General features: G+C 49.0%; 1 protein-coding gene across 3 annotated transcripts in view; it reads right to left on the bottom strand.

Annotated features, from left to right (window-relative positions):
• LAMC2 (laminin subunit gamma 2) overlaps positions 1–20,823 on the bottom strand; it is a 56,402-nt gene that overhangs the window by 19,510 nt on the left and 16,069 nt on the right. For all 3 annotated transcript variants that reach the window (XM_032318368.1, XM_032318367.1, XM_032318369.1), the window contains exons 3-9: positions 17,793–17,981; positions 9,559–9,694; positions 6,213–6,311; positions 3,603–3,739; positions 2,486–2,608; positions 1,478–1,667; positions 317–429 (exon numbers count right to left, since the gene is read on the bottom strand). In XM_032318368.1, coding sequence (XP_032174259.1) covers positions 317–429; positions 1,478–1,667; positions 2,486–2,608; positions 3,603–3,739; positions 6,213–6,311; positions 9,559–9,694; positions 17,793–17,981 — 987 coding nt within the window. The remainder of the gene's footprint in view (positions 1–316; positions 430–1,477; positions 1,668–2,485; positions 2,609–3,602; positions 3,740–6,212; positions 6,312–9,558; positions 9,695–17,792; positions 17,982–20,823) is intronic.

Genomic DNA, 20,823 nt, shown 5'->3' with positions numbered 1-20,823 from the left:
GCCCATTTGTTGTAGAGTATCTTCTTCAAATAATCAGCGTCATTTAAATTTGGAGGCTCTTAGCAAGACTCTTAGCTCTTCGTTGGTGTTAGCCCCTTTTTAGAGGAAAAGCAACTTCTAGAAAATAAGAATTTAGAAACTTCTAGGCTTTCTAGAAACTTCTAGAAAATAAGAGAAATAAGAATTTAGACCTAATCGGAGACCCTCCATCAAAATCATCAAGCAGTTTACCTACTTGTTTGGAGACTGTCACTGCCTCGGGAAGCAGACACACACTCAAACCCAAGAGAGGAGCTCACTTCCCTCCGTCACTTACTATACTCTCCGTAAGTGGCTCGGATCCGCAGGGCCGTGAGGTTGCGCAGTAACCTCCGGTACTCGAAGTAACTCAGCTGGGGGCTCCAGTTACTGCTTGGACGTTCATTTAATCTGCAGGATTTAAAGCCCAAAGCTTAACAATACAGCTCTTATCAAGTCTTATAATTTATATACATGATATAAATTGTGCCCAAGAAGGTGGGAAACGCTAAGCCCCTTCGTGGCCCTGCCTGACGGGGTGAAGGACGGGTCACCGCACTGTCATAGCCTGGCGCTTGGAGTCTGCTCACTGCGCGGGGAGCACGAGCCCCACAGGAAGTGACAGAGGGAGTCCCAGTGCGAGAAGCCCAGCCCCAGGGGTCATGGCATCCAGTGCTGGTCCAGGTCCACAGAAACCACCTTCTATTCCTGGCCACACAAAACTCACTCCCAGGAACATGGCCGAGTTCAAGGAGTTCTGACCCTCAAGAGAGCTACCATTAATTTTTGGTTTTGTTGTTTACGTGATTTGTTAAACTGAGCACAATTTCACTTATTCTTTTCAAAAGTCCATTTTCACGTTCTACATTGGACATGTCCAATACTTCTGAATTCAGCATTTATAACTTCTCACTGCATCGTATCACCATCCCTGTGCTAGTCTTTCAAAAGTTGTTTTGTTTTTTTACTGGAGTACTTCCAGAAACAACCTAACTTCCTTTCTCTAGTTCACTGACCTCACTTCTGTCTTCCTCTCTCCCACTCCACACTTCGCTCAGGCTTCACTACTGAGAATTTCCCAAAGTACAAAATGTCCTCAGGCATGATTATTTCCCCTGCTTTGCTAACCTTCCCCTCCGCCCATTTCCATCCTTAGGAAACTCTTCCCACTTGTCATGTTTTCTTGGGAAGCTTCCCTTGATCACTGCAATGTGGGTCACTTGTGCCTCCTCTGTGTGTTCAAAATACCTGTGCCCACCTTGTCTATCTTGTCATTTACAAGCCACACCATAATATTCTTTATTTTTTCTCCCACTAGCCTGCCCCGTTTCTATACACGTTACTGCATCTGGTAGATGAAAGGTGCTCGGAAAAGCTTATGAAAAGAACAAATGATTGAATGCATGAACAAAGGAAGTGGACTTGAGTCACCTGACCCACCTGTAGTCGCTCTTTTTACCTGAATGTGTAAGTCTTGGTGATCCCACAAGGCAGCGTCTTGCCCGGGGGCATCAAGGGAGCTGTGACCCGTAGACCAGCACCTTCCAGGATGACATCATGGGCGGATGGGTGTCTGCCTCCCCTGTCCACACGGTAGTCAAAAGACAGGGTTTGCCCATAGCTCACCTGTTGATTCCCGAGAAATTTGGCTGTGAAAGAGAATTCGAAAAGATTGAGATCAGTGTGAAACTGGAGAAGAAAATGAGCTAGCAAGTTTGCATTAATATTGGTGATTTCTGCTGGAGTTCCGTGTCATCAGCCTGGCCCACAACCACTGTTCCAGAAGAACCCGTTCATGGAGGCAGCCATATTGCTGTTGGCTACAAAGGAGAGTTAGCGACTGACATGCTAGAAGGGCCACGTTGAAAGACAATTCCCTCTACTCGATGATTCACAGCATGGCCCCGACAACAGACTGGCGTGTAAAGGTCCAGGTATGTTGGGAATAGTATCATTTGCTTTCTAATAGTATCATAATGCTTTCTAGTTCACAGACATCATGACATTTGATGTTAACAATCCTCGGAGGTATTATCACCCCAGTCGTCAGCAGAGAGAACTGAAATTTGGAAAGGTTAAGAGGACAACTTACCTGGACATCACATATGAGCTAACGAAATGAACTACTAATACATTTGTTTTTGATGTACAAGTGGTTAAAACAGAGAATGCCTTATTTTCGCTTCTCCATCTGCTTCTCAGTAGATCCACAGAAGTGACCTCTGTCTTTATTTCTTGTCTTGATGGGAAACCTAGAAACTTCCCCTTTGATGAAAGTAGGAACCTCAGACAGGGTCCGTCTGTGAGGATACACGGTCCTGTTCTATTGTATCATGAATCGGTCAATAGGGCTGAAGCTCTGTCTTCCAGAGACACTGCTTTTCTGACCGCCAGGTAAGGTGTTTTCACATTTGCTAACTTCATTTTTCTCTCCTGACTTCTTCTATAAGAAAAACACCATACATACCAGGGGCGACAAAATACACAGGGTCTGATCGTCGTGCTGAGCTGAACACATCCCGGTGACGCTGGGACCACTGGAGCTTTGCAGGAGACCCATTTCTTTGGACAGCCTTCCAGCCATCAACATCTGGAACACAAAGAAAACCCCTCTGCATGCAGACAAAGCTCATCATCTATTGAGCTAATAAGGCAAGACTTAATTGCCAAAATTCCTAGACGTGAACAGCTAGTGAGGTTTTCTTACTAGTTCCACAATGATGTACAGCCCTCAAAATGTTCTATGGCCCCTTCTCTACTTGGGTCTCAACTTCAGCGGCTCCCACCCCATCGTGGCTCTGACTTCTAAGAGTCTGATTCTCGTAATAAGAGAGCATGATTTCATCTGCCTGTAGCTCATACTTTTATTTTATTTACAGAAACAGGGTCTGGCCTTTGTGAGTGGAGAGGGTCCAGTTCTAAGAGAAACTAGAAGTTGAAATCATGTCACTCCCCTAGATTTTAAAAATCTAGGATTTTGTAGCTTGGTTACTAATCTCACATACATTAACTCACTTAATGAATGTGGAAAGAGTATTTTTTTAAAAAGATTCATTTGTTTATTTTAGGGAGAGAGAGAGGGCCCATGTGAGTGGGAGGAGGAGCAGAGAGTGAGAGTCTTTCAAGCAGAGATGTGGGGTCAATCCCACGACCCGTGAGATCACGACCTGAGCTGAAACCAAGAGCCAGACGCTCAACCGACTGAACCAGCCAGGCTCCCCGGAAAGCAGGATTATTAATGAATGAGAATTTCAGGAAGACTCACATAACCCCCACCCAACCAAATGAAAGAGTCTTTTGTGGTTTTAAAATACATGGAGATGTGAAGTGCAAGGAGATGAAAATCTGGTCTCTTTTTAGTTACTCTTTTAAGTTACTCATATACCGGTAGGAGTCAGGTGTGCCGCTGACTTTTTCAAGATATTAGGCTCCCCTTCTTGCCCAGACAAAATAACGCCCATTAAAAGCTAGAAGAGAGTTGCTAAAGAGCATGCCAAGCCAAGCTGTGGTGAGGAGGAAGCTGTCTGTAAGCATAAAGCACGATACAATGTTAAAAACAAACTTCTAGAAACAGAACACTTTACCTTGATAGAAAGTAGAGGTGATTGTATGGACACTGTAGTCTCCCGAGCTGCGGCAGTTGGCTGAATGCCCGTAGCAAAAACACTGGGTACAGCCCTCAGGGTTTCCCCCATCCAGGTGATAGTAACCCGGTAGACACCTGCAGAGGCATTTTCGAGATCAGGACGATGTTAGAAGTCATTTCTTGTTTCGTAGAGAGAACATGATGACTGATCTTTCCTACTATCTCTCCTACCTGGCCCTATCATTCCCAGAACTGGGAAATACTAGCTCACACATACCATCCCTGCTCGGAGACACGCTGGACAGTCACAGCCCCACTGAGAGAGCACGGACGTTCACTTTCTGTCCCTGTGCTAGAGCGTGGTCACGAAGGACTCGGTGGCCTGGGCCCTTAGTGATTTCCCCATCCTTGGTGAGGAACTGAAAGTCCCATGAGCAGGACAAAAAGAGTTGGGGCAGGGGGAGGCAGAGGTGGTCCTGTCTTCGAGCAAGTGTTTAATGGGGGCAAGCGAGTTGGGGAGCGGAGCCAGGAGAGGGAAGGCAAGTGTCCCAGCCCCAGCCCCTGCTCAGCTGTACTGACCCGCACACCACCACCAGCTGCTGCCCACCGTCCCCGCCCCTTAGAGCCCTGCTCTGCTCTGAGGGGAGAGGGACAGGCGGCCACATGACAAGGGTGGATGGTTGGAGGCTCCCTACAAAAGCAAAATGTAGGCCGGTGCCCACCGGCCAGTGACATCTCTGAGGACCACAACTACCAGGCAGGTCTCAGATGCTGGGGTCACAGAGAAGGAGGAGAAGCTGGGGAGGGCTTGTTTCTCTCCGTTCAAGTTAACTACATCCTTCTTCATGAAATGGTAATAGTCTCACTGATCATTTATTTAGGGCAGATGCTGTGCCGGGCACTTGATGTGTGTTCTCCAATCTAATCCTTGGTACAACCCCAAGAGATAGGAATTGTTATTTCCAAATTTCTTTTTTTTTTTCTTTTAAAATTAATTTATTTTAGAGAAAGAGAGAGAGAGTGAGAGAGAGTGAGCAGGGGGAAGGGGAGAGGGAGAGAGAGAATCCAGCACAGAGCCCGAGGAGGGGCTCGATTTCAGGACCCCAAGATCATGACCTGAGCCAAAATCAAGAGTTTGATGCTCAACCACCTGAGCCATCCAGGCTCCCAATTTCCCATTTTCTTAGATGAGGACACCAGGCCAGAGAGAGGTTAAGAAATTTGTTTGAGGTCATAGAGCTGGTACGTGACTGAGACAAGATTTTCAAACCAGGTACATCTGCCTCTAAGTCATGTGGTCTAATCCACTGTCCCCCATGACAGGAGCCTGCTTATCGGGCAAAATCACAGAAAAGCAGGTTCACGGTAAACAGTAAATGCTTTGGAGAAAAGTTGTATATAAATAAACCTTGGTTTGGTTTGGTTTTTCTCTCTAGAGCAAGGGCTTAAAAAAAATCATGATGGTTTCTTTGGAAGAAACCGACAGATTAAAAGGGATTAAAAAGCAAAGAAAGAGGCAGGGGGGACACAGAAGGAGAGGGGAGGGGAGGGAGAAAGAGCGTAGGGGAGGAACTGAGGGAAATCGGGCACAACTCAAGGACAGTGCTGAGGGATGTAACCAGGCACTAAATTATGAAGAAAAATAAGGGTGTGATGACACAGACGCCAGAATGATGGTCATTTCTCGAAAAGGAGGGAGGCTGTTGTCACTGGGATGCTACATTACTAGTGAAGGTCTCTTTCTTAGAAGGGGCGGTGCTGACATTAGTTTTATGTGGTTTTCTGTTTCTGTGTGACATCGTGACATTAAAAACCTTTCCAGAAAGTGATTCCTCTTTTAACACGTAAGCTGTGTTTCCCCTCCTCCACCTCGGCAGCCAAGAACCCCCAGAAACACACGCTGGGAATGGATCTGGTGTTTTCTCTGCCCAGGGGTAAGTGGTTGTCAGGCTGCCAACGGACTGCTTTCTGACTTTCAAGGAAACGAGGGGAACACCTTTACCTCTGGGGCCAGCAATCGCAGAGGCGGGAAGAGCTTGAAGTCTGAGCCATGTGTCCTTAAGGAAGGTCCGCAAGCAGCGCTAGAGGCCGGATGGCTGTTTACGGGGCCACCTGCCCCCACATGGCTCGGGGCCACATGGCATCTTCTCCCGGCTCATGTGTGTGCATGCAACCACCGTCCCAACCCTGGGCGGTTCCTCTGCCGCACAGGATGGTTATTTATGGCCACATTCCCTCTTACTAGCATTTTCCCAACATGCTTAATTAGACCAGGACTTTTCTGGGGCCAAGCTGAGTCATGTGACCTCATTATCGCATGCCACCCCGTATGGGAGCACCTGGGATTCGGAGTCCGCTGGCCAGGAGACTCCCTGGGGCCCTGCACCTCTGCCGCCCTTGTAAACAAAGGGAGGGGGCCCCCAGCAAAAGCATGGGGTCCAGGGAGACTTGGGGGCTCAGCTGTCTTTTTTAAAGAGCTAAGTTTTTGAGGACAGAGGACAGAACAGAGGTGGTGTACATTTGTTAAGTGTCCCTTTTCCACAACTGCACTCGGAGAGTGACTTCTCATGCTGGCCGCTCTGTCTGCAGGGCCACAGTTCCCACAGACCTGTCACAGCGCTCTCCGGTGACAGCTGGCTTGCAGACACAGCGGCCCTCGTCGCAGGGCCCCGAGGTGCCAGCTGGGTCACAGTCACACTTGGAGTCTCTGCAAAAGAAGAAAAAGAAAATTAGGGATGTGTCTCCAAACGCTTTTCAGCTATCCACATAAAGATCAAGAGCTCGTACACCAACGTCACCGGCCTGAGCAAAGCCTCCGTCTTCAATGAGGCCCCTCTCCGCTAGCCTTGTCCACGCTCACCTCTCACAGGCCCTTTAAGGACCCGTTTGTCCAGGCTTGTGCTCCTCTGAGGGTGACAGCCAGTCCACAAACCATCTGGTACCCTCCCCTGAGGAGAAGAGGGTCTTGCGCCAGGACGTGAACCAAATCTATCACTAAACGATTCAGTTTGGTTTGGTTTAGTTTGGTTGACTGTCTGGTTCAATGGCCTGTTTTTTGTTTTTTTTAATTTATCATTGCTTCTCTGTTGTTTAATTCAGTGATGACTGCTTTCCTTGTGATGGATTCCATCTACTTGCTATTTTCATTTAATGCTTTCTTTTGGTAACACTTCTATCAAGACACAATTCAGGGACTCCTGGATGGCTCAGTTGATGGAGCGTCTGCTTTCAGCTCAGGTCACAATCCCTGGGTCCTGGGCCTGAGCCCTGCCTCTGGCTCCTCTCTCAGCAGGGATGCTGCTTCTCCCTTTGCCCCTCCCCACAGCTCGTGCTCGCTCATTCCCACAAATAGATAAATCAAATCTTTAAAAAAAGATTTAAAAAATTTTAAAGGACACAATTCACATACCAAACAATTCCCCCATTTAAAATGTACAATTTGCTGGTTTTTAGCAGATTCTCAGGGTAGCAGAATTTAGCAGAATTTAGTAGAGTTTAAAATATTCTCAATCATCCCAATCAATTGTAGAACATTTTCATCACTCCAAAAAGAAACCCTGTGCCCGCAGAAATCACCTTCCCTGCCCCCAACCCCCGTCCTCGACAACCACTAATCTACTTGCTGTGTCTATATAGAGCTGCTTGTTCCGAACATTTTCTGTAAAGGGAGTCATACAATCTGTGGCCTTTCGGGTTTGACTTCTTTCACTTAGTATGTTTCGAAGGTTCATCCAATGTTGTAGTTCATCCAAGTATCATTAATTCACCTCCTTAGGGCTGAATAAAATTCTACCCCATGGATAGGTGAGATTTTGCTCATCCATTCAACAGCGACAGACATCTGGGTTATTTCCACTTTTTAGGTATTATGCGTAATGCCGCTACGAGCATTTGTGTACATATTTCTATCAGAGATGTATGTTTTCATATTTCTTGAGTATATTCCTAGGAGTGGAATTGCTGAGTTTAGCTGTTTTTTTTTGGGGGGGGGGTTGCTTTTTTTTTTTGGTTGCAGGACTTTCTCAATGAAGGAATCCACCAGTATTTCCATGATCTAGTCTGGGCACAAGCCCTTGGTGTTCCGGCTTATGACTAGTATCACTCACATGAGCACATCTACCTCATCTATCTCATGGGTCTAAACCAAATCTGTGCTCTCCCTCCTGTTTGCTCTTCCTCTGCCCTTTGACCCCATCCAAATCCTGCCCAGACCCGAATGGGCTCCCTTCTCCCCCTCACATTTCACATGCAGTCAGAGCCCCATCCTGTCAGGCTCCCTGAAGGTCCCTTTCCCGGCTCTCTTCTTTCACTTGGGAGGCTCTCCTCCTGTCCTAGCCCCTCCACACGACTGATCTGGACCCTTTGACAAACATTAGGCACCATCTACTGGCTGCTAAGCACCAAGGACATTAAGAAATGAGATCCTGATCTCTAGGAGTCTCCAGGCAGGGCAGAAACATGAACAATGAGGGCAGCAAAGCCTAAGGCCAGCTGGGACTGAGCAGGGGGCCTGCCTGTGTGCCTCTCCCCACTGGGCACTGGGGATGCCGAGTACGAACAAGGCCAAGCCAACAGGGGGCTTCCACTCTGGTGGGAGAGACCGACAAACAAATACACATAGAAAACAAGAGATGGGAAGTAACACCAGTCAGAACTCGGAGGGATGGGGACTGGCCAGGGAAGGGCCCTGTGAGGAGTGGCTGAGGTGGGGATGGCGTCTGGGAGGCTCTCCGTGGCCCTGTAGGAAGCACGAGTGCTCGAAGCCAGGGCTGAGGTCCCTTGGCTTGGCTCCTTTGAGGAAGGGAAGGGAGGCTGGTGGGGCCAAGGGCAGGGGGTCGGGGGAAAGGGAAACGCAGCGGAAGCCCACTGCTGAGGGAACAGAGGGCAGAGGACCTGCAGGCCCTGCTGGTCTGCAAAAGAAGTCTCCGCCTCATTCTGAGAGGACAGGGAGCTGCTGGACGGCTGCAGCAGAGAGGGCACGTGGTCTGACTCAGTTTTAGAGGCATTTTCAAAGGCAGACGCGGTCGAAGGAAGGGTCTCTGAGGAGAGTCTGAAAGGGGGCAGGTAAGCCTGGAAGAGGACAGTCTGTGCAGAGGCCTAAGGGAGAGAGAACTTGGGACAGTGGCAGCCAGGCCGACCCACACGGTGGGCAAGGGGCTGGCAAAGGGGGCAATGGGAAGTGATCCTCTGAGGGCACCTCGTAGCTAACAGCTTTCCTGCCAAGCTCTCTTTCTCCTAAGCCAACCCAGTCCCTGCCAGTTCTGCACCCCTGAGACTGCTTATGTGATTTATAATGTAAGTCCCGTCTTCTTCCAGGAACGATTTTTTTTTTTTTTTTTGAGAGAGCGAGCACGTGCATGAGTCGGGGGAGGGCAGAGGGAGAGGGAGAGAGACTCTCGGGCAGACTCACACTCAGCTCCAGCCCAGCACGGGGCTCGATCTCAGGACCCTGAGATCACGACCTGAGCCGAAATCAAGAGCCAGATGCTTAACTGACTGGGACCCCCAGGCACCCCTCTTCCGGGAAAGACCATGAGGAGGGGAGGAGAATGCTTCAAACTAAAGGGAATACAACTGTGCAGAGAAGTTTTTTTAGTCCAACATCATTTGGGTCGAAATGGGTCCCAGGTGAGAAACTGGAGGGCACTTTACTTCCATCCTTGTTCGTCTAAAGGGGGGCAATCACTGGGGTGAAGAACATGGGTTTCAGAGCCCAGACGCGGGGCCTGAATATGAGGTCCCCGCTCCCCAGTAGTACCGGGTAAACTTAACCCCCTGGGGTGTACAGTTCTGACTTCCCCCATGAGTGTGACATTAATCCCAACCGCTGAGGCTTATGTCAAGTCCTCCAGCAGCGCTTGGCACACAGCTGGTGCTCAGTGATGTAAGTGACCACAGATGATAATGTCATTGTCACCCCTCACGGCACAAGCTGCGGCGGCGGAGGTGCTTACAGTGGCCTCTGGTCTCGGGTGCAGCCGGCGTCGGTGAGCGAGTGGAAGCCGGGCAGACAGCGGTCACACCTGTCTCCTGTCACACCGGGTTTGCAGCTGCACCGGCCAGAACTGTCGCAGCGAGCGCTCAGAGAACCTGTAACCCGCAGGGTAGGGAGAAGGAAAGAAGAAAAGGAAATCCTTAGTTTATAGGGCGTTCGGAAGCAGCTGAAACCCCATGGGAGCTCAGGGGACTCTAGCGAGCTGTCCCATCTCTGAGTGCATCCAGCCCGGGGCCGGTGCTCACCGCCGAGCAGGGCTTCTGCACGCCGAGAAGCGGAAAGAGCTCCTGGAAGCATGTCTACTTCTCCACCTGCTCCGATGCAAGCATTAAGTAGCATGTCCACCACTGCTGTTTAAAAGAAGTTTGTGGGATCCCTGAGACCTCAAGGAGAGGGACAGCGTGTGCACGAGCACATCAGCCTCCTCGAAGAGAGTATGACACAGCGACCAACGTCTTCCCTTATTTCTGGCAGCCAAAAGCCATCTTTTAAGAGCCAGTGTGATTTATTTTTATTTTATTTTATTTTATTTTTACTATGGGAAGGCCTCCTAACTGGAAATATCTCTCCCTACCTGGAGTGACAGACATTCTCGACCTTGGGGCATCACCCCTTCCCCGCGCATCTTACCCGGTGTACTGCACAGAGCGCTAGTCCAGTGGTTGATTCTGCAGAGCCGCGCTCTTACTGGTGTGCGGGCCCCCTCAGATCGCGAGTTGATGAGAGACCAGAAATGCTCAGGGCAGCAAATGCGCCCCTCCGGAGCCCGCCCTCCGCTGTCTGGCTCCCTCCCTTCTCCTGACCCGCTTCAAGTCTGTCCTCTCTCCCCGGACCCTGCCTCCCACTCTCGTCCCTGCCTCCATCCTCCCCTCCCCTCCCTCCTCCCACGCTGCTTGAACAGTGGAACTCAGGACACATGACTCAGCGGTCTCTCTCTCTGGTGGCTCCCCACTACAAGCAGAAGAAAACGCACTCTGTATCATGGTGCACAGAACTCGACCTCTCCTACCACGTGGCCTGCTCTCCTGCCCTCTGTTCCAGCTCCCAGCTCCCCCAGCCTGTCTGTGTAGCATGTGTCAGGCCACTTCTCTCCTTCGGTCAACTGCACTTGCTGCTCCCCCGGCCTGGAAGGCTCTTTCCCCAGAACTTCCCCCTCATTGGCCCAACCTCAGCTGTCAGGTCCTGATTTAATATGACTTCTCTAGGGAAATCTCCTCGAACTCCCAAATCTCAAATAGCTGTCCCACTGCTCTTGCAGTCCTGCTGACTCACGATGACCTCAGCTTGCGGTCCCTGCTCTGGCCCCAAGGCCCCAGTGCGGAACCCAACACAAAGAGGATGCCCAGAAATCTGTTGCAGGAATGCACATATGCCAAGAAAGAAGTCAGAGTTGTTGGGAAAGAGTCGGGGGAGGCAGGGGAGCAAAAGATGAGCAGGAAGGTGGGGAGAGGGGTGCCTCACCTGCGTCACAGTCGCCCTGTGCTGGCAGAATTATCAAATAATCCACGTATGGAACCAACTGTGACAAGCAGGCCTCCCAGCATCGATAAAGCCAAGAGAACGCTAGCCAGTTGCTCCTTTCTTTCTGATCAATTATTCTGTGAATTTTTGACTCACTAGTAGATACGATTCCAATCAATAAAGATACTGGCTCTGTGCCGATATAAAGGCTTTTTGCCACATGTGGAACCTGAACTATATTAGCTACGTTCACAGAGCCGGTGACAGATGCCATGTTAGCTTTGCAAGGCTTGAAGGGGCCCTCGGTGATAATGGTATACACTACATTTTTTGAGCATTGATCACGCGTGAGACGCGGAGTTCGGCACTCTGGATACATGTGAGGAAATGCTAGCTCCTGGTGAGGTAAGAGCTGACAGAAGAATGGCAGATCCATCTGTGGGTAGCAGGGAAGGATCAGAGGCTCAGGAACTGCAGACCCACAGTTCGGAAAGGCATCTCGAGGGCGATCTGCGGGTTGCAGGGAACAACATTCCTTGGGAAAGGCATCCCGCTGTGACAGGATGACCTGGACTGGAGGCGTCTGGGTGACAAGGGCAGGAGGGAATCGCCGAGAGAGCCACGTGGAGGCAGAATGATCAGCCTTCCCCTCCTAGGAGCTAGATGACGAGGGGGTAGGGATCACATGAGGACACCAATGTCCCAACGTGCACCACAGACAAAAGTGAGGCTATTTACCACAGAGAAGGGGAAAGAAGGAGCAAGATCTCAGGTTAAAGCATCAAGGGAAGATCATGAGTTTCATTCTGGACATTGTGAACTTGAGTTTCCGGTGGCGTATTAAGGTGGAAATGTTTCATCTGGAGCTCAAGAAAGAGGCTGGGGGTGAGATCTAGGAGTCTTCAGTCAAGTAGAAGGGAGAGCAGGCGTAAGACCACCCTGGAGGGGGGGGACAGACAGAGCGAGGACAAGGAGGAGCCTCCGACACAGATGAGCCCCACGGATCAAGGGGCTTTTCATAATCAAAGCAGAAAGAAGTCTCAGGACCCTGGAAGCCAAGGGAGCAGAGTCCTGAGACTTGAGGGAGGATGAGGATGGGAGTTGCAGGACTTAAGGCAAGAGAGTATTTGATGAGATGAGTGAGCAGAGGCCTCCCGGGGCTGGTGTGCGCGGACCGCCATGCTCCTGCCCTGTAGGCAGGAGCCAACAGAGCCAAGAAGGAAACGTTCTGAATTACGCTCTGATAAGTAACATTCAACAGAAGACTTCTCTCTTTCAATCAATTCACTCGTTGTTGGCTTTTTTCAACACAAATGGGTTCTATCTGGGACCCAGAAATCCATTTTTCCCCCATTCAATTAATGGAAATTACACTTTCAACTGAAGAAAATTCTCCCTACAGTTTTTCAGAAATGAATCCTTCTTAGAAAATGGAAAAGATTGCACTTTGCCTTGGGTTTGGCCCACATAGATCAAAATGGTTACCCTGCGAAACAGCTTATTGAGAGAAATCAAAAATCACCTCATGAAAATAGGCGTTCTGTGTCGAGCGAAGTTTGGGAAATGGTGCTCACTTGATCCCTCTGAGATTTACAACGTAATAGTACCTTCAGCACACATGGAGCTTGTTTAAATTTTAATGCTCGTATTTCTAAACATTATTTGACATTCTTACAGTTCACATCTATTATTATCTTGAGGAGCGCTGTGTTCTACAGGACGTTATCTAGAGAATCCTGCTCTAAGAGCTGGAGGGTCAAAGAGCCCTGACATTGGGGTGCCTGAGTGGCTCAGTCGGTTAAGCATCTGCCTTCAGCTCAGGTCATGATCCCAGGGTCCTGGGACTGACCCCCACATCGGGCTCCTGGCTCAGCAGAGAGCCTGCTTCTCTTTCTGCCTGCTGCTCTGCCTACTTATGCTCTCTCTCTCTGTGTCATATAAATAAATAAAATCTTAAAAAAAAAAGAGCCCAGACTTTGAAATCCAACAAATCTCCCTTGAAAACCAGCTCTTCCACTTAGCTGCGTGTCCTTGGGCAAACGCCTTACTCATCAGTTCTTCTAAGGGACGGTAACCACCTATGCCTTACAGAGCTGTTGCAAGACTTTGGACTAAAATATATAAAGTGCCTCGTTAAGTGTCTCACACGTCACAGGTGTTCAAAGAATGTAGTTTGCACTGGGACCGCCAGCCTCCTTCAAACCTTGCAAAGTAAACGTGGAGACGTGCATGGGTCCTTGCAACAAGCATGACCACTTTGTGTCACATTCCAAAACGTCCAAAGTCATGGCACTGGGTTTTCAAACTCTCTCATTGAAATAAAAACACGTGTCCCATCTCCTACTTCGTGAGCTACTCTTCGGGATTGTGGACAACGGGGCTGAGAGAACAGAAAACAGCTCCCTGTGTCGGTTTTGTGTCCCCATAAGCTCTTTCAGGGGTTCTACAGATACGGTCTAAGGGCATCTGAGGTCTCAGGAAGGTGTGCTACAATGAATACTATTTAAAAATCAGGGGCACCTGGGTGGCTCAGATGGTTAAGCATCCAAGACTCTCGGTTTCGGCTCAGGTCATAATCTCAGGGTTTTGAGATCGAGCCCTGCATCGGGGTCTGTGCTCAGCGCGGAGCCCCTCGTCTTTCTCCTTCCTCCCCTGCCCTTCCCCCTCCTTCCTCTCTCTCAAATTCCCAAGTAAAATTAACATAAAATAAATAAAAATTAAAACAAAAAGAGGGTCCATCCTTTTGGGAACCCTTTAAATATATATCTATGCTTGTATTTAAACACAATATTATTATTATATTTTTATAAAAATATTATATAATATAAATGTATAATTATATTTAATAATGGTAAGTTATTATTTAAGAACGTTTTAATAACCCAAATGTTATAGTCTGAGTAATTCACTGTCGCGGTCATAGATATGTAAAGAATAACAATAAAATTAAGAGAACAAGCCCAATTATCATTGATGTCCGTATAGGTCTCAAGAAAGCAGGTGTCCTGGGAGGAAAAAACCACACAAGTACACACAGTGGATTTCAAAATATTTGCAAAAGGTTCTCCGGACTTACACATGTGCTTCTAAGAGTTAAAGGAAACTCACCCCTGTCGCTGAACCCCCAAAGTCATCCTCTCAAAATAAGCCTGGCTGCTAGATCTGTGAGAAACTGATGTGAAATCCAGAATCTGTGACCACGTTCGGGATTATTACTGCTGTTGGCTTCACTTACCACACAAGGACTAACTGCATTTTTTGGTTAAGATGGATCTTCTGCATTTGAGACTGCATATACAATAGATTCCCCTGAAAGTGACAAATATCTCCCGGCTGATTGGGAGACTGAGAAGTCACATGGGGAATTGAATTTGAACCAACCCGCTAGCAATCTGGGCAGCCAGCGTCTAGTGGGGGACGGCACAGGGTGGGGACAGCCTCTGTCACTGACAAGCCACTCAGCCTGGGAGCTCGGGCTCAGCTTCCCTTTCTCCGTCTCTAGAACGGTGGGTGGCGTGTGAACACGTACAGGTTGTCAAGTTGCTATGAGTACTGAAGAAGACATAGTATATGGAAATATTCTGGGAAAACAGAAAGCATTAGCCGGATCTTAGGAAATAGTATCCGTGAAGTTTTTCCCGGACATCTAATTGTCTGCTGTTGGGGATAAAAAGGCACCATTCTGATGCTTTTTTCCTTCAGGTGGAAGGAATAAGAGGGAACAGTCGTCCTCCAGGACCTGGGATTACAACTTCAGCCCTTGCGGTGGCTTCTTGTGAAGACTGGAGGTGCGGCTCGCTGTGACAACGGGAGGCCGTGCGCCCACTCCTCCAGGGCTCCATCCCCCCCCCCCACTCTTTAAAAAAAATTTTTGAAAAATTCACTGCCAATTTCAGGATATTAATACAAAAAATAAAATGCTAATGAACAGTTTCAGACCAAAGATATGGCCTCTACAGGCTTCCTTCTAAACTGGAATGTGATTTTTTTTAAAGGCCGGTGTTCCAGGAAATTGCGACACTGACCTCTGTCCTAATAAGAAAAACAACTCCATCAACTACAATTTACTGAGTTGTCCACCATGTGCTTGACCAAGCTCACTTGTGATATCAAGAGCATGGGGATGGGGACCCTTTTATCGATGGGGACCCTGGGACAGCAAGAGGCGAAGGGACATGCCCAGAGTGACACAGAAGCAGTAGTGGAAGTGCCCAGGCTTGAAAAAACTGTGTGGCTCCCAAACTCGCCACTAGTCTCCGTGTCATGACCTTGGCTGTCAGGGCACCTGGTGCTGGCACCGAGCTCTACAGCCTTCGACAGGTTCCTTCCCCCTTGCTTACCCTCTGCTACCTCATTGGCACAACGGAACTCAGAGTAGCATCCCCTTCACATGGTGATCTGGGAAGGTTCATTCCTGGCTGAAAGCATCCAGAAAAGTGCCTGGCACAGAGGAAGCGAGTAATGCGTGTTAGCTATTATTTCATAAGCTGGAAATCATTGCTGGGCTCCACCACTTCCGACCAAGCTGTTCACACGGAGTCTGGGATGTCTATGGCCCGAAAGAAAAGAAGAAACCAGGCTCATGGGTGCTGGGCGAGCCAAGGACCACACAGTGAAGAAGAAGAGACAGTGTGTCAAATCCTTCATTCCCATCTCTCTGCGAAGCCGCAGGCTCCTTGTCTGCTCTGAGACTATTAACCTTGTCTTGGGGCCAGGCTTTCTAGCTAAGCCAGTTAAATTGCTCGTTATATTCTCACTGATCATTTGCCGGGGTGACCCAAGTCCAGTGACTCACAGTGAGGTTGCATATAACCTACCGGGATAGGTAGGTGTCCACGCTCTTCGTGAGGACAGAAAGCCCACTGAGATGGAGTCATTTGCCTTTTGATTTTCCTTTATGAAGCTCTTCAATTCCAGGGACAGCTGCTAAATCCGAAAGATTTCTGGATGCTGACTCTGTGCCATAAAGCTGAGCCAATCTGACTCAAACCATGCTGTAACAGCACCTGGTGAATCTGGAAGTGCTTGAGGGGATTTGTGTCTCTATGGCCGTGGGGTCCTCCCCAGGCTCTCCAACACCCTCCACCCAGCCCATGGCTGGACCAAACCTGCCCATCTTTACATGCGTTCAGCGCAGCTGTGAATTCGTTCCACGGGGCGCTGAGTCATGGCCACGCGCTTTGGCTACGCTCTTTAAGTGGATTAATATTTATCATATTACGCCATTAAACACTTTCTAACAAAGAGGAGAAACGTACTGCCAAGAAAGAGAATACACAAATAAGGTAGTTAAAAAAAAAACTCAGCTTATTTAAAAACCACTTGTCTCTCCCTCTTTATATGCACTAACTTGTCTTTACTGTCTATGATGAACACAGCATAACGCATGCGTCTGTGTGCATATGAATCCCACAGTTGTAAGAACAGTTGTGTGAACGTAAGATTGGGTGACATACCTAAAAAGACAAAACCAAAACACCAAAAAAGAGCCCTGCATTAACCAGTCATCCTGTAAGTGCCTCCTCTTTATTGATTCTCTTTTCTCTTAACAACCCAGGGAGGGAAAGACTTTAATCTGCCCATGAATCGGGCTGTCTTTTGGACCAGTACCTCCTTATATTGTTAGCACCTACCACAGCACCAGAAACAGATCTTTCTATCCCTTATTTTTTGAGAGGTTGGTCAAAGGCATAGTTGCAGAAAAGGGGAACTATCACTGGAAGCTGACAAGCTTCTTTTGTCCCTAGGTCAAACTGTCACCTGCCAGGAAAAGTGACCACGTCCCTCTCATGACTAGAACTCAAGCCAACAAGTCCTAAAGACTCCAGCTGGTTCCTACAACCCAAACTCAAGAAAAACAGTCCTTTCTGCTTGAAATCAGTAAGACACCACCACCACCAGTGTCTAGCAGATTCTCTGTTGTTCCGGATGTTGAACACCATTCTCTGGCCCTGCTGGCTTCTCCCTTCCTCCCCCCTGCCCATCCTTCCCCGTCCCTTCATCGTCCTTTTCCCCCAATTTTTTCTTTTTAGTATAGTCAACACACAATGTCACATAGTGATGCGACATCCCCATAGGTTATGCTGTGCCCCCGCAAGCGTAGCTGCCGTCTGTCACCCTACGATGCTATCACGGAGTCTATTCCTGTGATTTACTCATTCCATAACTGGAAGCCTGTATCTCCCACTCCCCTTTGCCCAGGCCCCCCCCCCCCCATGCCTCTCCCTTCCAGCGAGGGTCCATTTATTCTCTGTATTTATAGGTCTGATTCTGCTTTTTTTTAGAAGCTTATTTATTGGGGCACCTGGGTGGCTCAGTCTAAGGCTCAGGTCATGATCCCAGGGTCCTGGGATCAAGTCCCGCATCGGGCTCCCTGCTCAGAAGGAAGCCTGTTTCTCCCTCTCCCACTCCCCCTGCTTGTGTTCCTGCTCTCTCTCTCTCTCTCAAATAAATAAATAAAATCTTAAAAAAAAAAAAAGTTTACTTATTTATTTAAGTCATCTCCACACCCACACGGGGCTCAAGCTCATGACCCCAGGACCAAGAGTCCCGTGCTCTTCTGGCGGAGTCAGACAGGTGCCCCAATTCTGCTTTTTGTACGTTTCTTCATTCGTGGGGTTTGTTTTTGTCATTCCACTTACGAGCAAAATGACACGTACTTGTCTTTCCTGGTCTGACTTACTCCACTTAGCGTCGTACCCTCTTGGCACAGCCGCGACGTCGCACGCTTACCTTTGGTGTGGCAGTTGCAGGGCAGGCAGCGGTCCCTCTCCCTCTGCCGGTAGAAGCCGTCCTGGCACCGCTCGCAGCGAGGGCCATCCGTGTGGTCGTTGCAGTTGAGGCAGCGGAATCCGTTCCCCGTCTGTCTGCGGAGCTCGGGATCAAACACGCACTGCCCGGACTTGCCATTGCAGTCACACACTGGGGGGTGGGAAGCGGGGGACATCGCTGGTAAAAAGCTCGGAGGCGATATTATTGTGATTCCTATAAACCATGCACGGCGTACTAAACAACTTGGAGTAAGCTAAGGATGACTTGGGCCGATTGAGGGCTGCGAGAGTCCTTGGCCCACCTAAAGGAAGCAGGAGATCCACTGGGATTAGAGGGGAGGTTTCTGTCAGAGAGAACGTGCGTTCTGGGTGGCCCGAAGGTCCCATTCCTTTAGAGACACCAACAATCTCACATGATGTATTTTTATGTAAAAATTCCTGATTTACCTATTTGCAAGGTGTTCATTTTTAAAACCCTGTGCAATTCCCTAGAACAAGTCTACGGGCTAAAGAAGACCTGAGGACTGCCAGCGTGTGTGCCCCGGCACAACGGTCAAAAGGCTGATGGTGTCATCTATCCCTCTAGGGATGGTCAAGGCTGAGGAGCTAAGATGAGTGTCCAGGCAGGGATCTCTCTCTGCCCCTCACTGTGCCTTGGGTGGCCCTCCCAGAGCCAGGTGTCAAAGAGAACCACAGTTTTATGAATAATACATTTTCCCAAGCGTCTAGGAAAGTTCACCCCATTGATGTTCTGGAGACACTCCTGGAGTGACATCTCCATGGGGGACCTAAAAGCCAATGAGGTAACAGGTGGAGATACTCAGCATCGTTCCTGGCGCAGGGCAGACCCTCAAAAAATGTTTCAGTCACAGCTGAGAAAAGAAAGATGTTAAGTCTTGAGGTTGAAAGAATTGGATCTAGTGAATACCAGTTCTGCTGTTTTCTTGGGCAAGTCCCTTCACTTCTCTGAATCTCTTTACTTCTCTCTCATAAATGCGGAAGACGTTGCCTGCCTCCCTCATCGGTGAGAGGATCTCACTGAGCAAAGAACATCCGGTCCTTCATATCTGCTGCTTCACTCACACAACTGAGTGACGAGACCAGTGCTGCCTCCGAGGAGAAAAATGCCGTTGAGAAAGGTTAAGTAATTCAACCCAGCGGAGAGTTGGGGTTTGAACCTGTGTCTGATGCCAAAACCCACTTTCTTTTCACCAGGCCCATTGTCTCCGTTGGCCGTGTGGCCTCAATGGTAGTCTGTTTCTAGAACAGCCTACGGCCACAACTTACCCAAAGCACCGATAAAGAGTTGACAAACTGGCCAACAAGGCGTCCTGAGCAGCTGTCCTGTGTGGGCCTCGCCAGGCTCTGAAGGCCCAGAGGTGATGAAGTAAACCCATGAGCTTCCTAAGCGACTTCCTTACCACACACGCTCTCCCATCTGGGGAAAGGGAACTAGCACGTCTCCAGAGCCCACTCTATTTCTAGCATTTCACACGCGTCCCTAACACTTCAACACAAACTTGACTATCCCCGTTGACTGGAGGAAGAGCGAATGCTCAGAGAGAATAGGTATCTTGCTTCAAGTCACACAGCTAAATGGCAACCGTATCAGTTGCTCCCAGGTCTGTCCAACCACAAAGCCCTCACCTTCCCGTTCTACCCCTGCTTCTCAAGAATCCGGTTACCACTGGCGTGGAGGCATTCCTTCTAGAAACCCCTCACACAGGCTTCTTCAGCCCCTACTAAAATCCTGCCCTTCACAGACAGCACTGGTTATTATAAATTAATTTGTTATAAATTATAAATTTTTAAGAATTTTAAAATATGTCTCCCTCCCTGTAATGTTTACTATGTGTTTCTGTTCTTCCGTGGAGAAAACACATACACACACGCACGTGTGCGTGCGCGCGCTCGCACACACACACACACCCCTACTCTCCTCTCCATTTATTTTATTTCAGACACTGTTTTACAAGCACGGGAGCAGCCAAACCTTTGACCGTCTGAAGACAGTAACAGCGTCTCTCTCTTTAGCCTTCTCTCCTTCGGGTTACACTGGAGACCTCTCACCCCAGATCTTTCAGCCACTTCCTGTGTCATGATTTCTAGCTTCTTCTCGACTGTCCTCCAGGGAACACACTCTCACTTCCACGGCCGTTCTTGAAACGGCCAGAACATATGACAGCACTCCAAGTGTGGTTTGAACAGCTCAGCTTGCAACACCACTGGATACTATAGTTCCAGGGATGCAATTTAACATTTCATTAAACTTACAGCACACTAAGTTTGCACTCAATTCAGACTCCCAGGTCTCTTTTGCCAAACTGGTGCCAAGATGAATCTTTCCCAACGAATGCTTGTGTAACTGACTTTGGATCCAGAACAGATGTGCCACGCAGCTGTCACGGGCTGTGAAATCACCGAGTACATCGTCAGGCACGTACAGGAGCTAAATCCAGGAGCCAACAACCCTTGGGAGGTTACCCAGCTGGATGGCACAGCGAGCCAGTGCCCTTTCCTGCCTTGGATGGCTTTCGAGGGCAATCTCCAAGCAATCCTGACATCTGCGTTGTGCCTCTCTTCACCCAGACCAAACTCTTTGCAGGTAAGAGTTAACTGGATAAGGAGAGCTCATGAAATATTTTATAAATAGACAGCCCGGTTATCATCTAGCTTTTACCACCTCCCGCCCTTCTGTCCTTGCTCCTTTCAGGCTCTACTCGGAAAACCAACCAACCAAACAGACAGACAGCCTGTGTTCTTCCTTCAAACCCCCAGCCTTCTGCAGAGGGGCAGGACACTTCCAGGGACCTCAGCAGCCACAGCGCCAATCTGGAATCGCCCACGGCCGAATCTCCCTCCTCTGTCACCTGAGTTTCCGCGAAAGCCCAGGGTTGTGCTGACTGGAGTTGGGGATGCCGAGGCCATGTGTCCCAGAGTGTATGGGCCTCCTGGGGTTGCATGATGTGAGCCCTTTGGGAGGACACTCCCCA

The sequence above is a fragment of the Mustela erminea genome, chromosome 17 (genome assembly GCF_009829155.1).
Source record: "Mustela erminea isolate mMusErm1 chromosome 17, mMusErm1.Pri, whole genome shotgun sequence".
In the NCBI taxonomy this organism is placed as follows: domain Eukaryota; kingdom Metazoa; phylum Chordata; class Mammalia; order Carnivora; family Mustelidae; genus Mustela; species Mustela erminea.
Note: the sequence above shows the minus strand (reverse complement) of the source record. Positions and strands in the feature narration are given on the sequence as shown.